Source organism: Gracilinanus agilis, chromosome 1, assembly GCF_016433145.1.
Source record: "Gracilinanus agilis isolate LMUSP501 chromosome 1, AgileGrace, whole genome shotgun sequence".
Lineage (NCBI taxonomy): Eukaryota > Metazoa > Chordata > Mammalia > Didelphimorphia > Didelphidae > Gracilinanus > Gracilinanus agilis.
This window is the reverse complement of record NC_058130.1, coordinates 67,144,275-67,171,793: the sequence shown is the minus strand read 5'-3', so window position 1 is coordinate 67,171,793 and position 27,519 is coordinate 67,144,275. Positions and strand designations below refer to the sequence as shown.

The following is a 27,519-nucleotide window of genomic DNA, read 5'->3' as shown; positions in this document are numbered from 1 at the left end:
CAGTTAATAAGAGCATTGAAGAGCTCATAGCTAGAATGATGTCTTTCTTCCTGTGAGTTCTAGACACTTTTCAGAGAGCATCTAGAGAATTCCCAAGTAACTCATAACACGTTTCCACTGTAATCACTCCATTCCCCCCTCCCCATTGCTGTTGGAAATAATTGTGCCACACTCTAAAAAGGGCAGCTGACAATTATAGTGTATTTAAAGTTTTCGTGGCCTTTTACATACACAAACTCATTGACCTTTCCAACAGCCAGATGAGGTAGGTGATATTAGCACTTTCATTTTATAGGGGAGGAAACTGAGGCACAGGGGAGTTAGGGTTGCCCAAGTTTTCATAGCTAGTAAGTACCTGAGGTCTTTTTGAGCATAGCTCCTCTTTTCCTAGGTCCCATTCTAAGCACATGTTATCCAAAGTCATAGAAATGAGACTGGCAGAGAGTGCACATAGTTTATGCTAGTGAAAATAGAGTCCCAGAACAGCTAGCTTTTTTAGTGGATAGAACCAGGTCTGGAGATAAGATGTCCTGGGTTCAAATCTGGTTTCAGACACTTCCTAGCTGTATGACCCAAGTCACTTAACCCCAGTTGCCTAACTCTTATTGCTCTTCTGCCTTGGAACTGATACTTTGTAGGGATTGGAAGACAGAAGGTAAATGTTTAAAAAAAAAACTGAGTCCTAATGTGAAAAGAGTTAACTTTGGACGTTTAAAAAAGAATGTTTTAATGTGTGTAATGCTTTATATTTTAAAAAGAGCTTTCCAGCACAGTATTTAGGTAGTTAGGTGACTCAGTGGATAGAGCACTGGGTCTGGAGTTAGGAAGACCTGAATTCAAATTTTGCCTTAGACACTTTCTAGCAGTGTGATCTGTTTGCCTCAGTTTCTCTCAGCTGTAATATGGGAATAATAATAACATCTCCCTTCCAGGGTTGTGAGGATTAAATGAGATAACATTTACAAAGTTCTCAGTATAGTTCCTGGCACATAGTAAGCACTGTCAATACTATTGTTATTGGATTTGTTCTTCATAATGCCCCCATGATGTGGATAAGGAAAGGAAATGAGTGATTCATAGAAGACTATGTGTTTACTAAGAACAAGTCATGCCACGTTAAAATAATTTCCTTTTTTTTTTTTTGATAGGCTTAAAAGATTGATAGAATCCTCTAGACTTAATGTAGTTTGACTTGGTAAAGCATTGAACAATGCCCTTATGATATCCTTGTGAAAGACATAGGAATGTGGGCTGAATTATAGCACTGTTAGGTAGATGGGAAGCAAATTGAAGATCCATGCTCCAAGACAATTGGTTTGTGGGTAGTATGGTGCAGTGGATACTGAACGTGGACTCGGAGAACAAAGATTTTGCTTTCAGCTTTCCAACTTACTTCCTCTATGTGCCCTCGGAGCAGGTCACTTCATGTCTAAGCCTGAATTTCCTCATTTATAAAATAAGGCAGTTGGATTAGATGACAGCTGAGGTCCCTTGAAGCTTTAAATCCACAATTGGATGATGGTGGGGGTAGGCTAGTCCCTTATGGTGGCTTTAGAGCTCTGTACATAGGCTTACTTGTTGAATATTTTTATCACTGAATTAGATGAAAGTCTAGCTATCATTCTTTTTTTTTTTTTAATAAACCCTTAACTTTTGTTTTAGAATCAGTATTTGATTTGAAGGCAGAAAAGAGACAAGGGCTAGGCAAATGGGGTTAAGTGACTTACCTAGAGTCACACAGTTAGGAAATGTCTGAGGCCAAATTTGAACCCAGGACTTCCCAACTCCAGGCCTGGCACTCTATCCATTGTGCTACCTAGCTGCTCCTCTAGCTATCATTTATGTCCCATTTGCAGGTTACAAAACTGGGAGGGATAGTTAATATATTGTATCACATGATGATTAAGAATAATTTTGACAAACTGAAGTGATAGACTGAAATCAAGAGGAAACTTCAGAAGAATTGATGTCAAGTCTTAATTTTTGAGCTCAGAACATCAACTAAATAGATGTTGGATTGGGGAGGTAGACTTTGACATCAGGTTTTAAAAAAGAGATGGTGGGAACTTTCAAAGGGGTTTAAGTTGACTTCCAGCTCAACACTGCCATTTGAATGCAAAAAAAAAAAAAAAAAAGATCAGTTCAATTTTAGACTTTATTCAAGGTCTGGAAGACCTAGAACACAGTCCCACCTTTGACATATAATGTCTTTGTGACCCTGGAAAGGTATTTAAGATGGTTAAGCTGTGTTTAGTAATGCAGACCTGCACTGATAGAGGGAATTTCCTCACCTCGATGAAATCACCAGGAGAGATCTCAAAGCTTTCTCCCATTTTCCTCCCTTATCCTTACCCCCCTCCCTGCCCCAGAAACTGTCCAGAAAAGAGGAGGTAATAAATGGTCTCACTGTTTGTCCTGGTCCTACATGTGGAGAAACACATCAACCAAATGAAATGTGTCCAGAGACAGGTGATCATTAGGGTAATGGCTCTGGAAACAATAAAGAAAAGGTCAATAAACTGTTTAACCTAGAGAAGAGAAAGTTTAGCAGTCACAATGGCCACCTTGGAATCTCTGAAAGCCAGTGATAGGGACTCAGACCGGGTGATTCCAGGAGGTAGATCTAGGACTTATGGGTAAAAGTTACACAGAATATCTTCTTACCAATGAAAACTGCCCAACAATGGGATAATCTGCCATGGAAGGCAGTGAACTCTCTCTCATTAGAATTCAAGCAGAGAGGCCTGTGAAAGAGGATGTAAAGAAAATCTCTTGGGGAGAATGAGAGGCTGAATGGGCTTCAGTTCCCTTATTTGTAAAGAGGGTTGGCTGGGCTAGGTATTCTCTGCCACTGAATCACAAAATTGGAGTTGAAAGGGACCTGAGAAGGCAGTAAGTCAAGCCTATCTCATCTACAACATTCCCAAGAAGTGATCTTCTAGCCTACATTAGGGACAGAAGATAGCATGCATGGTTCCTTCTAGAGTTAAGTTCTCGGGTCCTGTGACATCAAAGGTCTCTTCCAAGTCTTGAGGTAATGATTCTGTGAACTAGGGGGTCCAGTGAATAGAACACTGGACTTGGAATCAGGAAATCCCATGTTCAAATCTGAATTCAGATACTTGTTAGCTTCATGTTCCTGGGCAAGTCACTTAACCTCTCTTTACCTCAGTTTCCTCCCCTATAAAATGAGGATAATACGACGTTGTGAGGTTGTTGTAAGGATGGAATGATATTTGTAAAGAGCTTAAGGCAGTGTCTATCACATGGAAGAGGCTTTATAAGTGTTTATTCCATTCCCTCCTCCCTCCCCCTTACCTTTCTCTTCCAGATGAGGAAGTTGAAACATGGTAGAGGTTAAATGACTTGTCCAAGATTACAACCAGTTTGTGATGGGAACCAGGATTTGATTTTGGATCTCTAGGCTCAGTCATAATTCAGTGCTCATTCCATTCTGCCTTGATTCTTTTTTTTTTTAAACCCTTAACTTCCGTGTGTTGGCTCCTAGGTGGAAGAGTGGTAAGGGTGGGCAATGGGGGTCAAGTGACTTGCCCAGGGTCACACAGCTGGGAAGTGTCTGAGGCTGGATTTGAACCTAGGACCTCCTGTCTCTAGGCCTGACTCTCAATCCACTGAGCTACCCAGTTGCCCCCTCCCCCCCATACTTTGATTCCTCAGGAAACCCAGTTTTGTTTTGAGAAAGTAACACATTTTTCATTTCTAGCTACACCCTGGCAGAACTCCTTCCTCCTTTCCTATCTGATTAATCTATGTGCAGTCAAATGTTAATTGATTCACCAACACATATGTACCAGGCACTTTTTCTTCCCCTTTTCAAATCCTCTGTTTCCCCAAACATAGAGATACTGTAAAATTTTGTCCCCCAACACCATGGGCCAGTCCAGCCTCTCCTCTTTTTCAATGCTCCCACCCCCCTCTTCCCTTTATTGTTCAAGTATCTAACCCTTGGTTGGGAAAAGATGTTTTTCTTCATTCCTTTGGAAGTTCAGCTCTTTCCTTCACCATTTTTTTTTTCAGATTCCTCCTCCTTCCTGCTGAAATAAGGTTTGCAGGGGCCAGCCCCATACCATATTTTATAATAGCACTCCACACCTTGGTAGGAATGTCAACAAATGACTCAGAGAGTGTCTGGATTTTCTTATCAGTTGCCACTTGGGAACATCAGTTAGCAAATATTTATGGAGGGCCTACTATGTGGAGGGCACCGTATCGATGCTTTGGGACCTGATTTCCTTATGCTCCAGACAAACAACTCTGGTCTGCACTGAAATTTCATTTTTCTCTACTTTCCCCTCCACCCCGCTGCCCTCCACGATTGACTATTTGTACCACATCTTCAATGAAAACTGAGTTGGCATTTTTTATGTATAGAATTCTGGGACAGACCTCAGGCAGGTTCTGAGGGAGATTAAATGAGATGCAGCCCCCATCCTCAAGGAGTTTATAGTCCAGGACTGGGAGTTAGGGATTGGGGTGAAATCCATGGATTTCGGGAGGGTTCGTGAAGGTAGATGAGGAAAATTACACCTTCGTTTTCACTCATCTCTAACTGCGATTGAGCATTTTCTTCAATTAGGAATGAAGGCAACAAACCACAGGGCTATTGGGGTTCACCGGACTGCTAAAGGGGTCTAACAAAAAAGGTGGAGAATCTCTTGTCTAAAAGGAGGAGGAGAGGGAGGAGGAGGAGGTCACATCTGTCTACAGAAATGCCTTTTTTCCTTTTGGCCCAGACCTTCTGTTTGGCTGGCAAAGGGAACTCCCTCTCCCAAAGCAAGTTGGCACCCGCTCTGCAATTCCCAGTCTGAAGAAAGTAAGTTTAGGGGACCCAGAGGCGAAACGCCTCACCTTGTGTCACGGAGCCTGCAGGCATTAGAGGCAAGCTTGAATCGAGGTCTCGTCAATTCGAAGCCAACTCGGGCTGCCCCCTCTGCTGCCTCTCAGACAGATGACAGGTAGAGAAGATAAAGCGATACCAGCACATACCAGTACCGTGAGATGGGCCAAGGAAGAAGGATGCCAGTTTGGGGGTGGCGTGGTTGTAGAGAAAAGGAGGATAATTGCTAACAATAATAATAACTTGCACTTAAATAGCTTTAGGGTTGGCAAAGTGCTTTGCAAAAGTCATCTCGTGGGTTCATGATAATAACCCACATTTCTCTGGCCCTCTAAGGCTTAGAAAGCAGTTTCCTTACGGCTGTCTTGTGAGGTGGGTAGTATGATTCGGGGAGAAGCAGTGCAATGAGTGCTGGGGGAAAAGACCCGACTTTGACTTTCGCTCCTAATACCTTCTCCAAGAGTGACCATAGGCAGGTTTCAGTGAGCCTCAGTTTCTTCCTCTGTAAACTGAAGGAAAATAATAGCATTTCCTTACAGGATTATAAGTAGATCAATGTCTCGTGTGGGGATTGGAGCCAGGAAGACTCATCTTCCCGATGTCAAATCCAATCTCAGACACTTACTAGTTGCATGAACCTGGGTAAGTCACTTCATGCTGCTTGCCTCAGTTTCCTCATCTGGAGAAGGACATGGCAAACCATTCCAGTATCTTTGCCAAGATAACCCCAATGAGGTCATGAAGAGTTGGATATGAGATGACACATTAAAAGCACATTCCAGACCTTAAAAATGTTATGTAAATATCATCATTACTCATTTTGCAGATGTTGAAACATGTTAAGTGACTTACCCAAGATCACTCAACTAGCATCTAGCAGAGATGGTATTTGAACCCAGGTCCTGTGCCTTTTCACAAAAGTCCGTCTGCCTTTCCATTGGCAAGGGGCCATGCTTGTTGAAGGACCAGGATGCCCAGCACATAGTAATTGCTTAATAAATAATTTTGATTGGCTGATAGAGAAGTGGCATTTGGATATTGAGTAGATGTTAGCAACTAGGGCAGGAGGAGGGCATTGATTGCCAACTGATTGTTCTTAAAATTCTTAATTCATACCAGTTAATCTTAGCTTCGAATTGATAAGCAATAAAGTCAATCAGAGCAAGAATCATGTTTCTTTTCTCTTGTCTCTCTGGGTACAAAGGAATATAGAGGCTGAAAAAAGACTATTTGGCCTGATTTTAATTAAATTGTTGCTCCCTGCTCCAGGAGCGACAAGAGGTCCTTGGAACATCGTTCTAATATAAAGTTAATCTGGAGTGTGTGAACTTCTTAATTTGTTAAAAATATTTTGGTAACTGTGTTTTACATAACTGCTCTCCTTTATTATTTTATGTATTTTATTTTCTTAATTTAAAAATATTATTCTGAAAGAGGATCCATGGGGGGATGCCTGACTGCCAGAGGAGGATCCTTGATACACAAAAAAATGCTAAGCAATTTTGAAACACTTAGGAACACTGATCAGTGTTGTGACTCACTACCCAATTCTAGAGGACTCATTATGAAAATGCTACCCACCTTCTGATAGAGGGATGAAGGACGAAGAGAGAAGATCTGAGAAACATTTTTGAGAGGGGGGATAATGTTCAATGTGAGAAATTATTTTTTTATTATACATATTTATAATAGGGATTTTGTTTTTCTTGTTTTCTCAATCAGAGAGTATGAGGGAGGGGAAATGGAAAGGATTGAAGGTAGATCATTGAAAAAATAAGTTGAAAATATTTGTAGATTGAAAAGAAAGGTTAAGAACTCTTGCTTTTAATTGGACCCACTATTCCACAGAATTTGGAGTTTGGGGATCCCATCCTAAAGTTACCATGTTCTTGGAAGTACAAGGACTTTGCTAGTCAAACTAAGTCAACAAGCATTTATTGTGCCAAGTGGTAGGGATAAAAAAAAAGGCTGTCAAGAATTTCATCAGTCTAATAGACAATTTTGTAGAAATTTTTTGTGGAAATGATTTTATAGAAAAAATTATATACCAGATAAAGTAGAAACTGTTTCCAAGTGAAGGTGCTAGGATTCAGGTTACAAGAAAGCAATACAGTGCAATACAAAGAACATTGAATTCTGGGTCGTAGTACCTGAGTTTGACTCTTGTCTCTGCCATGCACTATCCTTCTGATACTGGGAAAATAATTCCTTCACCTTTCTGGGCCCATTTCCTTATTGTCAAATGGGATGTTGAGCTAAATGGCTTCTGAAATCCCTTCCATCTCTAGACTTATGATCCTCCATGACCTCCAGTGTCTAAATTTTAGTAAGTCTCCAATATCTTTCTTTGACTCTTATATAGAAGCTCGGGGAGAAACAAGATGAAATTTAAAAATTCAAACAGCTCTTCAGAAAATAAGCTCATTGTGGTGGAAACAACACAGAACATGTTGCCCATGCCTGAGAACCAGCCCTAGAATGCATGGGATAAAAGGGACCTCACTAACTGGAGGATTGAGAGGACAGGAATGGGAATTCTGGGCCCACAAAACTTTTTGGCTTCAAGTCCTCTTTGTTCTCTTAAAAATCATTGAAGACCCCCCAAAGAGCTTCATTTCTGTGAGCTGTAACTATCAATGTTTACTATCTTGGAAATTAAAATGTCTTGGTATTCTCATGAACAATTTTGATCTTACAGTTGCTCCCAAGTGGTCTTGGGAGTCTTTTAGGGACCACACTTTGAGAACCACAGTCCTATTGATACCCTAAGGGGCACAGGTCAGAGCCACTACCTACCCTGGTCATAGGCGCATTTGGAGTCAAAGGATTTGGGTTTGATTGTGCTGGGTTAGAGAGCTCCTGGTGGGCAACTGCCTTTGCCAGGTGGGCACCTTCTGCATAACTTAAAGCTTTAGGGAGATCACATAGAATCCCAGAAGGAGAACCAGTTTCCTGGAGCCCTGGATTTAGGTCCTACCTGTGGCATATATTGATTGTCTGCCTCTGGACAATTCCCTTAGCTCTCAGTGCTTTGAGGAAATTCCCTGAGACATCCCTTAACTATTTTTTTTCCTTTTAACTAACACAGATCTGATACAACTGCACCTTATGTTACAAAGAATGTAGTAGTTTATATCCCAAGTCAGGGGTAAATATTTTAACTATTTCTAGTTCCTTGAAAATATGTCAGATTTAAAATAACTTGGTTAGTGTTTCAAGGAATAATCATTATCACTCATGACATACTCTGTAATCACATATGTACTTATATGTCTTGAATTTATAGGGTGTTTTATGTTTATCCTCTCAAACCCTCCCAGGTTGGTACTATGTGTATTAAATTTTCAACTTTCTTGATTAGGAAACTAAAAAAAAAACCCCAACATTAATTGTGTTCAGATAATGTCAGTGGGCCCTGTTTATCAATATCTCACCATCCCCTAGAGTTCAACAATGGCTTGAGGGCAGTCACTGGCTGCCTGATGTTCTCTGCTTTCCGTTCTCTCCTAGGTCTAGCACAATTTATAGAATTTTAGAAGTAGAAAGAACAGAAATTGTCTAGACAAGTTCCTTATTTTATAGATATAGGAAACTGAGGCTGGAGGGGTTAGATGATTTGCCCAAAGGCACACAGATAACACTAGGAAAAACTAGGACTAAGGTCTAAAAATATATCTAATTTCCAGACCAGTATTCTTTCTGGTACACCATTTTGTCCCTCTCAGGCCCAGTCAGCAGCAAGCAATATGGTGCCTGGGAAGGAACTCTCTGAGGTCTGGGAAGGTTCCCTATATCTAACTGTAAACCTCAGTCTTCCTTTGGCTCCTCACTCAACAGTCAGAGACACTCCATTCAACACTTATTGAACATTATTTGCAAAACACTATACAAGAGTAATTATTTATTAATTTAAAAACCTTACTTCCATCTTAGAATCACTACTATATATTGATTCCAAGGCAGAAGAATGGTAAGGGCTAGGCAATGGGGTTTAAATGACTTTCTCAGGGTCACATAGCTAGGAAGTGTCTGGGGTCAGATTTGAATCCAGGACCTTCTGACTCTGGACCTGGCTCTCTATCCACTGAGCCACCTAGCTTCCCCCAAAGAATACTATTTAAGGACAATCTGAGAAACAAGCTTTCCCGATCCTACAGTCCTCTGGGGCCTCCCTTTTATAACTGCCATCTCTAAAGACGTGGTATAGTTTTCTTTTTATAGGAGAAATCAGGGAAGGTTAGTGACCAGTGCTTGAAGAGATGACTGGGACTTGGCTGTCCAGAGGTGGCACCTCCTAGAATAAGGGAGTGACTTTTTCTCCCAGAAGAGTCTACCCACTCACTGATCATTTCATGCCTGGAGTTTACATGGGCTCTGTGCTTGTTTTAACAAGAGGAACAATGACTCCTCTCAGTAACCTTCTCAGCAAGTCAGGGATGTCAATGGAGGCTGTGCATATCCCAAACTCTGAGGATTCTTTTATCATTGGGACTCTTGTTTTTATTCACAATAATTACAATTATTCTTACCGTAGTGATTCAGCAAATATTTGTAGGATACCTAGTTTATGTAAGGTTCTGTGCTATAGGATGATACCAAATAGAATAAGACCCAAGTCCTGTCCTCAGGGAGCTTATAGTCTAGGATCAAAGACTCTCAGAGTGAGAAGGAACCTTGAAGCTGCCCAATCTAGCCTGTACCTGCCTGAGAATCTCCTCAACAGAATCCCCCACAAACCCTCACTCATCCTTCATTGAAGACCCCTAATGAAGGGAAAACCCACCATCTCCTAAAGCAGCCCATTTCACTTCGGAAGATCTCTCTAGTCCTTAGGAAGTTTTTATTTAAATTGAGCCTAAATCTACTTCTGTGGCTTTTATCCATTGCTTCCAATTCTGCCTTTTAAGGCTAAGAAGTAGAAGTCAAATTTTTATTCCATCTGAAGACGTTTTTTGTATTCCTCCAAACCCCTAACATCTCAATGCTAAACATTCATAGGTTCTTGAACCAGGCCTCCTTTGGCATTATCTCAGGGCACTAAATAAACTTCTTTGCCCTACTCTGGATGATTTCCACTTTACCAATTTCCTTCTCAGAATGTGGTGCTGGATATATAGAATTTTAATGGAACTATTATTGTTCATGATGATAATAATCACAAATTCAACTGTAAATCTGAGCAGGAAAAAGTATAACTTAGATTGTCACCTCCTGTGTTCTGATCATTAATCCCCTCTTAAGGAAGCTTAAGAGCTCATCCATTTTTTTTTGGCCGTCATTTTATACTATTGACTCATTTAGTTGGCACCCCACAAAAACTCTCAGGTCTCTTTCAGATAAATTTGTTGGTAGCTTTGACTTCTCTGTCTTTTACTTGTGATATTGATTTTTTTAAAACTCAAGGTTTGACACGTATCCCTTTAAAATTTCTTCTTCATGGATTCGGCTCAATGTTCTAGCCTGTAAAGATCTTTTTTGAAATATTTAATTCTCCCAGATAACTAACCTCAGAAGTGAAAAGACGATCTTTCCCCCCTTTCTCTTCCTTTCTGGGAGGTAGACCAACCTGGACTAAGATAACAATTATCTGGACAATGGTAGAAAGACAAACATTGTACATTGTATATAATCCTCATTCCCCACCCTATTCTTTTTTTAAAAAACTTCTGCAGTTTTTGACACTGTCTGCCATTTCCACCTCTTACATAGAGAGTTCTCCTCTCTTGACTTTTGTGAACATTGCTGTGTACTCACTCTCCTCTGATGTGTCTGACCGTTCCTACTATATTGGCTCAACATTATTTCCACTCTCATGAGCGAGTGTTTCTCAGGGTTCCTTGGCTTCTTTTGTCTCTCTCCCATTGACCTTAACTTTTTCCCTGGGCTCCTGGATTTTAGATATGGAAAGAACTTTAGAGACTACCTGGCAAAATGGCCAATTTTTTTTTACTGATGAGGAAACTGAGGCCTAGAGAGGTCAAATGAATTGCCCAAGGTCATGCAGATAGTAAGTGGAAGAGGCAGATTTTGAATTCAGGTTCTCTACTTTAAACCTAGTACACTTTGCATAGTACCATGTTTGCTCTTATTTTGTGCAGTTATAATTTCTATGTACCTAACTCCAAGATCTATATATCTAGCCTTTGATATTGTTTTAAATTATAGTTCACAAATACCAACTGTTTGCTATATGTCTGGATGTTTAGCAGGCAACTCAAACTCAACATGTCTACATTGGATTATCATGTCCCCCACTTTCTTTATTTTATTCTTTTTTAAACCCTTACCTTCTGTCTTGGAGTCAATACTGTGTATTGGTTCCAAGGCAGAAGAGTGGTAAGGGCCAGGCAATGAGGGTCAAGTGACTTGCCCAAGGTCATACAGCTTGGAAGTGTCCCATTTTCTTTAAGTTCACCTCCTCCAAATTCCTTATTTCTCTTGAAGGCACCCCAGTCCTCCTACTGACCCAGACACAACATAAGTCATACTTAACTCTTCCTTTCTTCTCCTTCAAAATGACAAAAGTAAGTTGTCAATTTTTTTTTTACCAAATTAAATTTTTTATTTTCTAAATAAATCAGTTCATTGATTTGCAAGTTACAAAATCAAGTGAGATATTTGGTAAAATGATTCCTTCCAACAGTCTCCATCTGCTCCCTGGCACAAAACTCCATATTTTTTTTAACACTAATGTTCTCTTAGAAATGGTATATGGTTGCAGGTCTTGGGATGCTACCATCTTGAAAGAACCAAACTTATGAATGGCCCAAAGGCAATAGAAAAATATATAATGGGTAAAAAATAGGCTGCAAAACATTCTTAATGATGAAGTGCCTTCAAAGTGGTTGTAAAATCTTGTTGAAGGCAATTGGTTGCCCAGTGGATAGGGGTGCCAGGCCTGGAGTCAGGAAGACTCATCTTTGTGAATTCTAATCTGGCCTCAGACACTAGCCATGTGATCCCAGGCAAATCACTTAACCCCCTATTTGCCTCAATTTCCTCATCATAAAATGATCTGGAGAAGGAAATGGTCAACCACTCCAGTATCTTTTCCAAGAAAACCCCAAATGGGGTCATGAATAGTTGGACATGACTGAAAAGCAAAACAACAAATTTTTTTTGAGTTTTTGATCATGTGCCTCTGTCCTCTTTTTTGTATTCACATGAATGGTATTCTATTTCAGGACCTTGTCACCTCTCAGTTGGACTATGGTAATAGCCTCCTAATTTACCTCTCTGCCTTAATTCTCTCCCTAGTCCAATTCATCTTTCAAAGAGCTGCAAAAATCATTTCCCTAAGGAACAGGTCTGACCATAACATTTCTCTACTCAAAAAATTCCTCAGTTTTTCCTTCTTGCTTTGAAGATAAAATGGAAAGGGCTCAGCCTGGAATTTAGGATCTTTGATTTAGAGTTGGAAGGAGCCTTAGAGATGTCCCCTCTAAATGTCTAAGGTTCTACAAAATTTGGTTCTAGACTGCCTTTTTAACTTTATCATATTATTACAACTTCATTCTATGTCTTTTTTTTTTTAACCCTTACCTTCTGTCTTAGTATCAGCTCTAAGACAGAAGAATAGCAAGGCCTAGGCAACTGGGGTTAAGTGACTTGCCCAGGGGCACATGGCTAGGAAATGTCTGAGGTCAGATTTGAACCCAGGTCCTCCTAACTCCAGTCCTGGCTCTCTATTCACTGTGCTACCTAGCTGCCCCTTTATTCTATATCTTAATCAAAGTAGCCTAAAACAGACCACACTTGGCACTTCATCAGGACATTTACATAGGTTGCCCCTCATCCCTGGAATGGACTACTTACTTCCTCATTTGCCTCTCAGTCTTCAGCTCAGATGCTCTCTCTTTTAGGAAACCTTCCCTCATGCAGTTGTTAATGCTTACTCCATCTTCACATCTACCACTATCCCTACCACCAGGAAACTGTAAACTTCTTGAGGGTAGAGACAGTTTGAGTTTTGTGTGTGTGTGTGTGTGTGTGTGGGGAAACCGACCTTATTCAGAATTGGTGCCGAATAAGTGTTGAGCTGAAATCACTACAAAATTTTTCCATCCTCTCTCTATTTGTTCCAAAGGAGATCCCTGGTTCCCAGGCCTTCAGAGTTATTGCTGATAGCCTTGAGCCAATACTCCTTTATTTGTCTACGTACACAGATAAAGATAATGCAGTTTAGAATTCAACGATGAAAATGCTTCACAACTCTATAGGGCTTTGAAGCTTGTGAGTCACTTTTCTTAGAAATTCTCTGAAGTAGTCAGTACCTCTAAATGCTCACTTTATAAAAATGGAAACCAAGTTAAGCTATACTCAGACATGTAGAAAATCCTTTGAGATCAGAGGTTGATAATAATGACCCACGACCTGCTGAAGATCAGAGATATCTGAGATCAGCTTCTCCGGCGGCAGTGATAAAGGTCCTACTGCACCAGGTTGGTGTGTATTTAGAGCTGACCCCAAGTTAGAAATAGTGACTCAGGGAAGGATTTGGGGTTGTGGGCCTTTCCGAATTGAAGGGAAGTATCGGTCTCCATATTCTATAAATGTCTTCTAAGCTACGGCAGCTTTTGGCTCTGCCTCAAAGAATTTTGTAAGCCTTGTGCCCAGACCCACCAATGGCCAGAAGGTGTGTCTCCAGGAGGCTGACAGTAGCATTTGCCAAGAGCCTTTTGGAATGCTGAGTGCCTCCCTTGGGGGTGCTTGGCCTTATCATTAGACTCCTAGGGCTAGGACATCTCAAAGAGGTCAGCTGGTGTACCCCCTTCCAACAGGTGGGACCATTTGTAAACCGTGTTATATAGATGAGAATGAACCTTGTTTCTAAAGATCTACTGGAAAGCAGATTTCTCAGCCTCCCTTGTCTTGGCCATCTCATACATCCTGCCTCTCAAGTTATTCTCTGCCCCCCACCCCATCTGCCACCCCAGGAATTTCCCTGCATGACATTGCTCACTGTCAAAAAATTCTTCCTTAAGTCTAACTTGAAGCCCTCCTGATGCAGGAAGTAATTATAGCTATTTTCTTTGGCCAGTCCTTGTGGAGAAGGAGAATAGCTGATTATTATCTGTTTTGTAATGGCCATGAATGCTAATTGCTATTCCCTAGGTTACAATCTCTGAATCAGTGCCCTAAGATGCCTTCATACATCCCAAAGTTGTATTTAGTATGCTTTTGTTCTGGCTTTTTTTTTCATTCTTCTTTGCTGATTTTTGACCAGTGGCATGAAGAAGGCGGGATTATTGCTGAAAAGGGGAAGGAAGGGATAGTTGATGGACATGGGCATATTTTTTGTTTTTTAATTTTTCAGCATTTTATCTTATCCCAATTACTTGTAAAGAGAATTTGTAACATTCGTTTTCTAAAAGTTTGAGTTCCAAATCCTCTCCCTCCTCTCTCCCCCAAAGGTGGTAAGCAATTTGATATATATGTGATCTCAACATATACCTATTTCTATAGAAAACTCATTGATTAGGAAACTGAGACCAACATAGGGAACCGATTCATAATTAGTGGTGGAGCTATTGACATCTACAGGAAACAAAGGCCAGTGCCCATGTTGTCTTTGTCTCTATGCATGAATACAAATAGATGTATGGGTAAATGATTTCCCACTGCCAGCAGCTTAGTGCATGCCCTCATTACCACCCATAGGTACTATTGCAACAGGCTCTTTCCCTGCTTTTGGGCTCACCCTCTAATACACACTGTTGTCAGAATAATCTTTCTTACCCATAGCTCCACTCAGATCACTCATGGGGCAGTTAGCTAGCTAGCACAGTGGATAGAGCACCAGACCTGGAGCTGGGAGGAGCTGGGCTCAAATCTTGCCTCAGATACTTCCTAGTTGTAGGACCAAATCACTTAACCCCAATTGCCTAGCCCTTATCACTCTTCTTAGCAGATTTTTTTTAAACCCTTGTACTTCGGTGTATTATCTCATAGGTGGAAGATTGGTAAGGGTGGGCAATGGGGGTCAAGTGACTTGCCCAGGGTCACACAGCTGGGAAGTGGCTGAGGACGGGTTTGAACCTAGGACCTCCTGTCTCTAGGCCTGACTCTCACTCCACTGAGCTACCCAGCTGCCCCCTCCCTTATCACTCTTCTGCCTTGGATACTTAGTATGGATTCTAAGGCAGAAGTAAGGGTTTTTTAAAAAAAATCTCCAGTGGTTCCTTATTGACCCACGTAAAGTTCAGAATCTTTTATTTGACATTCAAAGTCCTTTCCCATCTGTTGCCACCTTATTGTTCTAGCTTTTTTTCATTATTTGTCACCATCTATTGAATGTTTTTGTCAAACTGAACAACTCTGTACCTTGTAAAGGCAAACTATACTCAACATTCCTCTGCTCTGGTTGTTCCCTAGACCTGGCATATCCTCCATCTCTTTGCCTGGGAGGCTCATCTTAAAGCCCATTTCCCATAATGCTGCCTTAAAGAAACTTTACCTAATCATCAGGTTGTTATGATCTTTTCTTTCCAACCCTCTAATAAGCTTATGAATGAATGAATGAACGAACAGAGCATTTATTATGTGTTTACCTTACTGTGTGCAGAACACCAGACAGTCCCTGCTCTTAAGGTGCTCTCATTCTGCTGCATGGAAGGCTTTAGCTGTAAGTCAGATAGAAGGGTCCCCTGGGCTTTAGGTGGATCCAGCACCAAAATGGATGACAATGTCTTCTTTAACGTCATTTCCACTGATAAAATCACATTGAACAATTTAACAGTGCCAGGGCCTGGCCACCAGAACTTTCTTTTCTAGGTCTACAATAGATGTGGCTGTAGCACCTGCAGGAGCAGTTGATTGCCAGGCTGCATCTGCCCAGGGGTTGTTTCCGGGAACGATGGCCAAAGGGGCCGGTCTGGAAGCATTTCCAAAGGTTCATAGGTTCAGGGTCTTGGGCCGTTTCTATCAAGATCAGAGGGGAGATTGTGATCAAGTGGTGGTTTGATTCACTTGGCTGATGGTGCCTCTGGTCTCTCCCTCACAGTGCCCCACCGCCTCACGGAGATAGGTTGGCCTGCCTGCTCTGTGCATGGTGGTTGGTGGCAGCTGCTGAGGGTGGCTGGCTCCTTCTCCATTACAGTTACCTCAGCTTCTGCTAGGTGGTGCGGTGGACAGAGTGCGAGGCTTGGAGTCAAGAAGACCTGAATTCAGGAGGCAGTGAGATGGCTCAGTGGACTGAGAGTCAGGCCAAAAGATGGGAGGTCTTGGGTTCACATCTGACCTCAGTCACTTCCTAGCAGTGTGACCCTGAGCAAGTCACGTAACCCCCATTGTTTATTCCTTACTGCTCCTCTGTCTTAGAACCAACACACAATATTAATTTAAGACAAAAGCTAAGGGTTAAAAAAATATGGCCTGAATTCAAATATGACTTTTAGATACTTACTATTCGTGGCCCCGAGCAAATCATATAACCTTTGTTTACCTCAGCTTCTTAAAGTGTAAAATGAGGATCATAACATCACCCAGCTCCCAGGGTGTTGTGAGGATCAGACAAGGTAATATTTATATAAAGTGCTTAGCATAGTGCCTTGCACATAGTAGGTGCTATGTAATTGCTTTTATTATTATCCATCTCTAACCATCTATCTTAAAAGTGCATATATGGATAAGATTGTTTATGCTGGCAAAGTAGGTACATATGTTTGGGGCTGAGTATGAGTACATGGTAAATGTGTTTATTTACTACTTGTGTTAAAATAACATTTTAATGAATGAGTGAAAAAATATTCATTAAATTCTTAGCATGTGCCAAGCACTGCTAAGCTTTGGAGATACAAATACAAAAGTCTTTGTCTTCTTGGAGGTTACATTGTTTTCTGTTTGTTTTTTAAACTGCTACCTTCTGTCTTAAAATCAATACTCTGTATTAATTCCAAGGCAGGAAAGTGGTAAAGGCTAGGCAACAGGGGTCACACAGCTCAGTGTCTGAGGTCTGATTTGAATCCAGGACTTTCTGCCTCTGTGCTTAGCTCTCAATCCACTGAACTACCTAGCCACCTCCATAGAAGTCACATTTTAATAGAGAGAGGAAATATTCTAAACTGACATTCCAATGGGGGAATAGTGGCCAGGGAAAGGAGTTTTAATTCAGGGGGTTAGGATAGTGAGTTAATTCATACACAGGACACATCCTTTCCAGAAACACTGATAGAATCAATTTACTCACTGTTCCTACAGCAAGAGGCAGAAAACTGCCAAGGTAGAAGGAAGGATGGGATGGGTTGTTGGTGGAAAGACAGATGGTAACATGACTGGGGTATAGAGATATGAACCATGGTTTAGGCCTGCCTAGAGTCCCCTAAACCCTTCTTCCCCCACCTCTCACTTTCCCTATTACAGTCCAGAGTAACGTCATCCTCCCAGTCCCTCAGGCTCACAACTTGGGATTCCTCATTATACCTCACTGCCCATAGCCAAGTTGTTGCCAAGAGCTGCTGATCTCCCCTTTGCAGCATCTCTGGTATCTCCCTTCTTCTCTCCTCTTTCACTGCCACCATCCTGGTGCAGACCCTCATCACCTCCAACTTGGATTATCCCACTAGCCTTCTCCTGGGTCTGCCGGACTCAAGTCTATCCCCACTCCAGTCCATCCTCCATTTAGCCGCTACATTTCAGATCTAACCGGGGAACTCCCTTCCATCCTCTTATTCCAGTGGCTCTCTTTTGCCTCCAAACTGCTCTGTTTGGCATTCAAAGCCCTTTATAACCTAGCCCCCTCCTATCTTTCCAGGCTTCTTACACCTTTCTTCTCTCTATGTAATCTTTTATTTTTTTTAAACCCGTAATCCATCTTAGAAGCAATAATTAGTATTAGTTCTAAGGCAGAAGAGTGGTAAGGGTAGGCAATGGGGTTTAAGTGACTTGTCCAGGGTCACACAGCTAGGAAGTATCTGAGGCCAGATTCTATGTACCCTTCAATCCAGTGACACTAGCTTCTTGGCTGTTCCATGAACAAGACATTCCATCTTTCCGCTCTGGGCATATTCTCTGTTTCCCATGCTAGAACACTGTCCCTCCTCATCCCTTCCTATTGACTTCATTGGCTTCCTTTAATTCCCAACAAAATTTCCCTTTTCTATAAGAAGCCTTTCCCAGCCCCTCTTAATTCTGGTGCTTTATTTCTATTTGTGCTGTGTATACTTTTTGGTTGTTGTTTCCCTTATTAGATTATAAGCTCCTTGTGGGCAGAGACTATTATCTACCTCTTTTTGTGCCTCCAGGGCTTAGCCCAGTGCCTGGCACATCATAAGTGCTTGATTGACTGAGTCATCCAATAAGCATTTATTAAGTGGGATGTACTAGGTACTGCGTTAATCCCTGGGGATAGAGAGAGAGGCAAAAAATAGATCCTGCCCTTAGAGAGTTTACCAGAGATAATCTGTAAATAACTAGGGATAGACAAGGTAATCTGAAACAGTCTGGGGGCAGCTAGGGAGTGCAGTGGATAGAGTACCAGGCCTAGAGTCAGGAAGACTTTCTAAATTCAAATCTGCCCTCAGACACTTCCTAGCTGTGGGACCCTGGGAAAAATCACTTAATCCCTGTTGCCTTGCCATTACCATTCTTTTGCCTTTGAACCAACACTCAAGTGTTGATTCTAAGACAGAAGGTAAGAGTTTTAAAAAAAGGTGAGTAGAGAAAGGGGCAGCTATGTGGCTCAGTGGATAAAGTGCCCTGCCTGGAGTCAGGAGGACCTGGGGTCAAATCTGGCTTCAGACACTTCCTTGCTGTGCGACCCTGGCAGTCACTTAACCCCATTTGCCTAGCCCCTGCCCTTCTATCTTGGAGTTGTTTCTAAGACAGAAAGTGAGGATCCAAAAAAAAAAAAAAAAAAAAAAAAAAAAAAAGGCTATTAGGTGAGTGTAGGTGAGAAGGCAATGAGGGATTATACTTGGTGGCTGGAAGAGGAGAAAGAAGGGAGATGTATAGAGAGATGTTGTGAAAGTAGAAATGGCCAGATTTGGCAGTGTTTTCAATGTGTGGGGTGAATCAGAGGGAGGAGTGATGTGTGTGACATTAAGATTGTGAGCCTGAGAAAATAGGAGGATGCTGGTGCCCTCAATGAAAAGGGAGAAGTATAGAAGGAAAGAAGGCTGGCAGAACATGGCTCCCTACATTGGGGCTAAGCAGCTTTATGTTCACTCATTGATCCGTCATTGAGCAAGATGGCTGAGCTCTTGGGCAGAAGTACCAAAGATGAGTGGACTAATTCTCCCGGTGACTGAGAGCTTGATTTGGGGATATCTAGTCCAATGGCACTATTCTAGGCGAAGAGTGAGGCCATGATAGCAGTTGGTGTAAAGTTTACAAAGCCCTTTTCCTCCCATAACCTTTTGAGGTAAGCAGTGCAAGAATTAACAACCCCCAGAAAGATTTAATGATCTGCCTATTATTACTTAAAACACTGTAACTGATCTTGGATCTCATCAATATGGCTATTAGCTCCATTTATGTAGGGCATAATCTGTATTATATTTAATAAGCGGAGGAACTGTGTTTATATGTGAGTATATGGAGGGGTGGATTGATTAACTAAGAGTAGAGATCATAGATGACAGATGGCTGGATGAGAGACACAATTCTGTCTTCTTTCTTACTTATGCCATGGCAGAAGTATGTCTTGGAAGGAAAACACATGAGAAGGAGAGTCCTAGGCCTTCTCTTTGCTAGGTAAAATGGATCATCCTTCCTTTAGTCTCAGTTTAATTCAGTTGAAAAAAAAGATTCTTATTAAAGACTTTAGAGGCAATGTGGTGTCAGGAAGATTTAGGTTCGAATTGTAGTTCTGATATTTATTAGTATTGTGGCCTTGGGCAAGTCACCAATGGTTCATGTGTCTCTGTCAGCTCTTTAGGACTTATTTACTATGTTGTAGACAACTTGTGACTTTAACTACTGGGAAGGAAATTCCCTTACCAGGAGTTCCCCTCACTAATGAAATCCTAGGTTGGTCTCTGCATGTTAGACCCTTAGAGGAGTATGCCAGTAAATATTTAACAATAGGCTCTCAAAAATGTAAGCCTGACACACTTTTAAGTTTAATTTATATTATTATTCTCTCCAATCCACATTATTAACATTTTCTCCATCTCTTTCATAAGTTTAGAAAACTTACTAACAATAAATCAAGTCCTGATTCATTGCACACCCCTTGGCCCCCACTGCCACATACAGAGTACTATGCTGGCTCACAGGAAGATACAAAGGGCACAGTGCCTCCCGTCATGGAACCTGTAGTCTGGGTTTTCAGTTCCCTTTGCTTCAGAATTCTGGTCCCTGCCACAACTTGATGCCTGGCTTTTTTTTTCTTTTTTCAGGGAGCCGAGAAGCTGCATTCACCTATGCCGTCATTGCTGCAGGTGTGGCTCATGCCATTACAGCTGCGTGTACACAGGGTAACCTGAGTGACTGTGGCTGTGACAAGGAGAAGCAGGGCCAATATCACCGAGACGAAGGCTGGAAGTGGGGGGGCTGCTCTGCTGACATCCGCTATGGCATCGGCTTTGCCAAAGTCTTCGTGGATGCAAGAGAGATAAAACAGAATGCTAGGACCCTTATGAACTTACACAACAATGAGGCTGGACGCAAGGTAGGCAAGCTGTGGGCTAGAAGGCAGGTGAGATGGGTTGGGGAGGGAAAGGCATCAGCTATCAATTAGACACTGAAAAAAATATGTGAATAAAATATTTATATGGTTTCACATATATGTATGTATTATGTTTATATATGTGTTTAAAATGTATACCATTTAAAAACTGCAAAAATGCAAATAATATAGTTATGAGAGGGAGTTCATTAGAGAGAGAGTATTGTCTGAACCTATGATTTCATCAGTGTCAGGGAACTCCCTGATATGGAAAATTCCTCCCTGATGAAGATATGCCATTTGTATCTAGCTTCTAGTCTTAGTTTCCAGAAGGCACGGAGAGGTGTTAAGTGACCTGTCCTTGGTCACATAGTTCTTGAACTTTGATGGTCCTGATGTTTTCTTCTTCATCATGCTGACTCCCAGGGTTATATGTACACCCATATACAATGATTTAAGGTGCATCCCACTATTTCCTCTTGTCTCCCCCTCACTGATGAAACAAGAACAAAAGAGAGCTCAATATGTTTCCTTGAACCCTAGAACAGGTTAGGACCTTCATTAGCTCCTAAAGTATTTCAGTTGTCTTCAATATGAGTCAGTGGTGTGATAGAGGCTACCAGAAAGGCTCACATGAACTTACGAAGTACTCATGGAATCCTGGTGGTCAGAACAGAACAAGTGATTATCTGACTGGGAATTGCCCTGATTAGACTACATCTGAAAGACAGTGTTAAGGGTTGGGAACTACATCTCAAGAATGACTTTGACAACCAGAAGTGTATCCAGTGGAGAGTGACCAGGGTGGTAAGAAATTTAGAAACTATGTGAAATAAAAAATAATTTAAGGAACTGAGAGGAATTTGAGGATTTGGGAACACTTCTTTGCTACCTTTACTTTCTTCTGAAAGAGGGAATGAGCTTCTGCTTGGATCCCAGAGGGCACAAGTGGGACCAAGAAGTGAAAGATGCAGGGAAACAGATTTTGATTGGAGAGATGAATAAATGACCAATGAAAGCCCATTCCTGGAATGGAACAGAATGGGCTGTTCCATGAATTCTCTATCAATGTCTAAACAGAGGCTAGATGAAAACGTGTCAGAATGTTGTAAAGGGAATTCATACCAAGAGTGGAGATTAGACTGGATATTCTCTAAGGTCTCTTGCAATTCTAGGATTTTGTGATTCTAAGCAATGATGTTCTGTCTCACCCCCTTTTTTTAGTTGTCATTATAAGATGAAGATCTGATGTAGTTGCTGAACCACTGTCAGTGACCTTTAAAAGACCCTGGGCAACAGAAGTGCCAAAAAGTAGTGCAAATGACACCCCGTTTTTAAGAGAAGAGAAAGAAATATGCCAATTATCGGACAATGAGCTTGATTTTTGATTTCTGGAAAAATCCATAACACATTAGTAAAGAGAAGGTTAATGAATATTTAGAAAATGAAGCTGTGCTCCCAGGGAGTCATCATGGCTAAATCAAGAGCAAGTCATGCCATTCTAACCTTATTTTTGATAGGATTATTACACTGATAGGTCAGAGAAATGCTGTTGGCATAGTTTACCAAGATAAAAAAAAAATGCTCGACACAGAACCTTCTACTTTACACTTGCAGAGCAGGTGAGAGATGTAGAATTATGTCGATTCAGAATTGGTTGACTGGTCAAACCCAAAGAATGGGAATGTGGAAGAAAGCCTCTGTTAGAGTATCCCAAGGATCTCTGAATGAGCCTGTTTTGCTTAATTTTTTCTATCAATCTGTTATTTGGGTAAAGACATCAATGACATGCTCATCAGATTTGTCAGTGCAACAACACTAGGACAGATAGCTAAGACATTGGATGGCAGAAATAGAATCTAAGGCCAATAAGCATTTATTAAGGATCTTGTGTGGTGTTAGGCACTGGGGATATAAATACAAAAAATGAAACAATCTATTCTCAAGGAGCTTACATTCCGATAGGATAGAAAACAAATGGAATTAAATACAAAGTAGTTAAATGGAAAGTAGTTAGGGAGGGAAGGTTTTGGCAATTATGATGTGGAAAGGTTTCATATGTAATGATGATGACTGAGCTACATCATAAAAGAAGAGGATTTTATGAGGTGTGAATATAAGGAGGAGAATATACATTCCAGCAATGGATTACTGTCAGTTCAAAGGCATAGGAATGGGAAATGGAGTATCATTTAATAATTTTTTTCATTCATTTACTTTTAACATTAGTTTAAAAATAATTTTGAGTTCCAAATTTTCTCCTTCCCTCCTTCCCTACCATGATATATCAGTTATACATGCAGAGTCCTGTAAAACATGTTTCTGTGTTAGCCATGTTGCCAAAAAGAAAAAGCAAGAACATAAAATGAAAAAAAGAAGTATACTTCACTTTGTTCTCCGATGCCAACAGTTCTTTCTCTGGAAGAAGATAACAGTTTTCATTATGGGTCCTTTGGAATTGTCTTTGATCATTGTATTGATCAGAGTAGCCAAGTCCTTCACAGTTGATCTATCCTAACCATATTGTTTTTGCTGTGTACGGTGTTCTGATGCTGGTGACATCACTTTGCATCAGTTCATATAAATCTATCCAGTTTTTTCTGAAATCATCTCTTTTATCTTTTTTTGTCTCACAATAATACTCCATCATAATCATATACCATAACTTGTTCAGTCATTTCCCAATTGATGGACAATTCCTCAATTTCTAACTCTTTGCCACAACAAAAAGAGCTGTTATAAATATTTTTGTACATGTGGGTCTTTTTCCATTTTCTTTGATCTCTTTGGGATATAGACCTAGTACTGGTAGTGCTGGTTCAAAGAGAATGCACAGTTTTATGGCCCTTTGGGCATAGTTCCAACTTGTTCTCCAGAATGGTTGGATCAGTTTTCAACTCCATCAGCAGTTCATTAGTATATCTGTTTTTCCACATCTCCTCCACCATTTATCATTTTCCTTTTCGTCATGTTAGCCAATCTGATAGGTGTGAGATGGTATTTCAGAGTTGTTTTAATTTACATTTCCCTAATCAATAGTGATTTAGAGTATTTTTTCATGTGACTATTGATAGTTTTGATTTGTTTTTCTGAAAACTGCCTGTTCCTATCTTTTGACCATTTATCAACTGAGGAATGACTTATTTTTATAAATTTGGCTCAATTCCTTCTATATTTGAAGAGTGAGGACTTTATCAGAGAAACTTATTGTAAATTTCCCCCCCAGTTTCCTACTTTATTTCTGATTTTGGCTGCATTGGTTTTTATTTGTGCAAGATCTTTTTAATTTCATATAATCAAAATTATTCATTTTATTCCTTGTGATCCTCTCTGCCTCTCTCTCTTTCTCTCTTTTATAAATTTTTCTTGTACCCATAGTTCCGTCAGGTAAAACTTTCCATGCACCTCTAATTTACTTATATCACTCTTTATGTCTAAATCATTTATCTGCTTTGATCTTACTTTGGTCTAGTGTTAGATGTTGGTCTATGCCTAGTTTCTACCAGACTGCTTTCCAGTTTTCCCAGAAATTTTGATCACATGGTGAGCTCTTCCCCCAATACCTGGATCTTTGGGTTTATCAAATACCATACTACAATGGTCATTTACTAGTGTGTATTGTGCACTTAATCTATTTAACTGATCTGTGACTCTAAAAACAGAGTATCAGTTGTGAGAAACAGAGAAAATGGCACTGTAGGCTGGATCTCAGCATGTCTAAGGGGTAATAATGTACAGTGAGTCTGTAAAGATCATGAGACATGCGATGTTTGAGTGAATCTGAGAAGATAAAATTTAATAGGGATAGAAGAGCCATAATGTTGGATTCGAAAAATCAACAATCACAGGTACAAGATGTGGCTAGACAGAAGTTTGATAAAAAGCTCAGGTGTTTAATGGGTTGGAAGCTTAATAATATGAGTGAACAGCATGATATGGTAGCCAAGAAAGCTAAAACGATCTTAGTCTGCATTAGGCATCTAGGACTAGGGGTGTTGATAATTCTTCTGCTGCCTCCTTAGATCACATCTGGATTATTGTGTATGGCTACTAGTGTCATATTATAAGAAGGACAGTGATAGACTAAAGATCATCCAGAAGAAGGTGATTGGGATGGGGAAGGGCTTTGAGATCATACCACATGGTTGACTGAGGGAGCGGGGAATGTTTAGCCTGGAGAAAAGAAGACTTGGGTCCAAGGGTGGGGCATGATAGCTATTTTCAGGTATTTGAACGGCTGTCACATGGAAGAGGGATTAGATTTGTTTTTCATGGGCCCAGAGGGGAGAACTGGGAACGACGGGTTGCAAAGAGGCAAATTTAGGTTTGATGTAAGGAGAAACCTTCTTAATGCATAATTAGAGCCATCCAAAAGTGGAATGGGTTGCCTTGGGGGAGTAGTGGGTCACCTCCTCCTCCTTCTCCCCCTAAAGTTTTTCAGCAAAGATGGGGTGAGCACTTGTTGAGTTTAGCACAGTGCCTGGCATATAGTAGAAGCTTAATAAATGTTTATTGATTGATATATTGTAGGGTAGACTCTTATTCAGACAGATTACACTGGATGGTGTTTAGGTCTCTTTTATCTGCTATCTGTGAGATTCTGGGATTTTGGGATTGAGGCAGTTGTGGTGTTAAAATAAGTAACCCATAGCACTCCAAAGGAATATCTGAACCAGATTAAAATGTAATTTGGGAATGTTTTACAAAATAAATAAAAATACACTAAAGCACAAATAATGTTAATTTGACGTTTTCTAAGTCATTGAGGTCAGTGGAGATCTATTTCTATTGGAGTTTGATACCAGTGGTGCAGAAAGAGTTAAAAGACTTGGGAATCTAGTCCTGGAAGTAATTAAACCTCTCAAAGCCTCAGTTTCCTCATTTGGAAGATTCAGTTCAATCCACCAAATACAAAGTGCCTATTCTACTCCAGGCATTGTGCTAAGTGAAAGGGATACATATACAAAAACAAAATGAAAATCAGGGGGCCTTCATCTGGGGCCCATGGATTTGATTTTTAAAATATTTTAATAACCATTTCAGTATAATTAGTTTCCCTTGTAGTTTAATTATATGCCTTTTATTTTATGCATTTAAAAACATGATTCTTAAGCTTCCCCAGACTGCCAGAAAGGTCCATGACACAAAAAAGATGAAGAACCCCTGGGTTAGGCAATCTAAATTCTCTTTCCTCTTCAAAAACCTATCAGTCTATCAATCTATAGGATCGTAATGGGCACAGCATAAGCTTTAGACTATAGCATCCTTTTCCCAAAGAAAGGAAGTAAGAGCTGATAGAAAATCTGGAAATCTGGGACCATTCACAAAATGGGAAAACTTGGGAAAGGAGCTGAACCTCCCTATACATTAGTTTCCTTGTTCACCAAATGGGAATGGACATCCCTGCCTTGCATCCCTTAAGCAGATTGTTGCCTAGATTCAGTGTTTAGATGTGTGTGGAAGTGCTTTAAAAAAGGGGGAAAAAAACTAATTAAAAAAAAAAAAAGACTGCCGCTTCAAGAAAAAGAGACTACGAGGCCCCTATGTCTGAGGTATTGGGAGCTTGTGATAGCAGCCTTAGCTACTGTGCAGCTGAATTAGATTCCCTTCAGGCTCCAACATGCCTCCCCATCAGCACAGTAATTGCTATAGGGATCACTTTCCACCCGGCTGGCTGGCTCCCCTGACACTTCATGAAGTGGGTTGGCAGGAGATCTCAGAGTGCCTCTCTCTCTCTCTCTCTCTCTCTCTCTCTCTCTCTCTCTCTCTCTCTCTCTCTCTCTCTCTCTCTCTCTCTCTCTCTCTTTTCTTTACCTGGTAGAATGGAAAACACATTGACAAGAGGTTATCTGATGTGAAAAAAGGCTGAAAGCATGTGAGAATGGAGGGGTTTAGCCATAGTGGGGGTCAGGACACATATTTCAGAATTATAGAATCTTCCTGAAAGATTGGCTCTTGTCATGTTACCTTCCTAACTCAAAAACCTTCAATGGCTCCCCGCTACCTATTAAATGAAGTCCAAACTTTCTTACCTCAACTTATCAAAGCCCCAACTTATCTTTCCAGATTTGCCTGCCATTATTCCCTTCCATGAAGTTGTGTTGTCACCCATGTGTATGACTCTCTTTTCTTTACACTCTGATCATGGTATACATTTTCTCTCATCCGTTCTCTTGCCCATGCTATCCCTTCCAATATGGAATGCCCTTTCCTCTCCAGCTCTGTCTAAGGTTTACCTGTCCTCATAGGTCCATCTCAAATACTATCCCTTCCATTAAACTTCTTTCTCATAGCACTTCGTTGGTACTGTCTCCCATCAGAGTTATTTGTGTATATGTTTTATCTGCTCTACAAGAATGTAAGCTCCTTCAGAGTAGGAACTGGGTCTTGTCCGTCTTCATATCCTCCTTAATGACCAGTACAGAGCATTAGGTATAATAGATATCCAGTAATACTTGCCGAAAATGATCACAAAATGCCATTTCTAGAAGGAATCTTTCAGGTAATTTGACAGCAGAAGAAATCGAGGCTTAAGAAATTTAAGGTCCAGAACCCAGGTCTCTTGACTTTTACCCAAAAATCATTTCCATTAGGTGATCCTTGACTTAGAAGGAAGCTTTGAGACCATTGAGTCAATGGCCTGATTTTACAGGTGAAGAAACCAAAGGTGATAGGTTAGGGAATTTGGCCAATATCACATAATTAGTGTGATTTTAGGTCTTTTTTGACTCCAGGTCCAATGCTCTATCCACTGTGATACCTCGCTGTCTCTAGACATAGGCATGGCAGAGTACAGTGTCTTAAGGTATGGTACAACCCTGTATGTGTTTAGGGCAAGATGTAGCACTTTTCAGGTATACACATGGAAGGGTGTAGGAAGGGGTCAGATTTGGCCAAATGGTGAAGCCTGAGCAGTTTCTCTTCCGTGGCTTACTCTCTTCCTTCCCTATGCCCCCTTGTCTCTCTTCTAGACTGTCCAAAGAACCCTGACGTTTAAGCCTGCTCTTCCCAATGGTATCCCAAGTGTAGGGCTTTCCTTTCCTCTTCCTACTAT

At 40.8% G+C, this 27,519-nt stretch overlaps 1 protein-coding gene across 1 annotated transcript in view; it reads left to right on the top strand.

Annotated features, from left to right (window-relative positions):
- The window catches only part of WNT7A (Wnt family member 7A), an 88,005-nt gene that overhangs the window by 24,311 nt on the left and 36,175 nt on the right, over positions 1-27,519 (top strand). Inside the window, exon 3 of the mRNA XM_044656890.1 lies at positions 20,197-20,468. Within this exon, the coding sequence (XP_044512825.1) occupies positions 20,197-20,468 (272 nt within the window). The remainder of the gene's footprint in view (positions 1-20,196; positions 20,469-27,519) is intronic.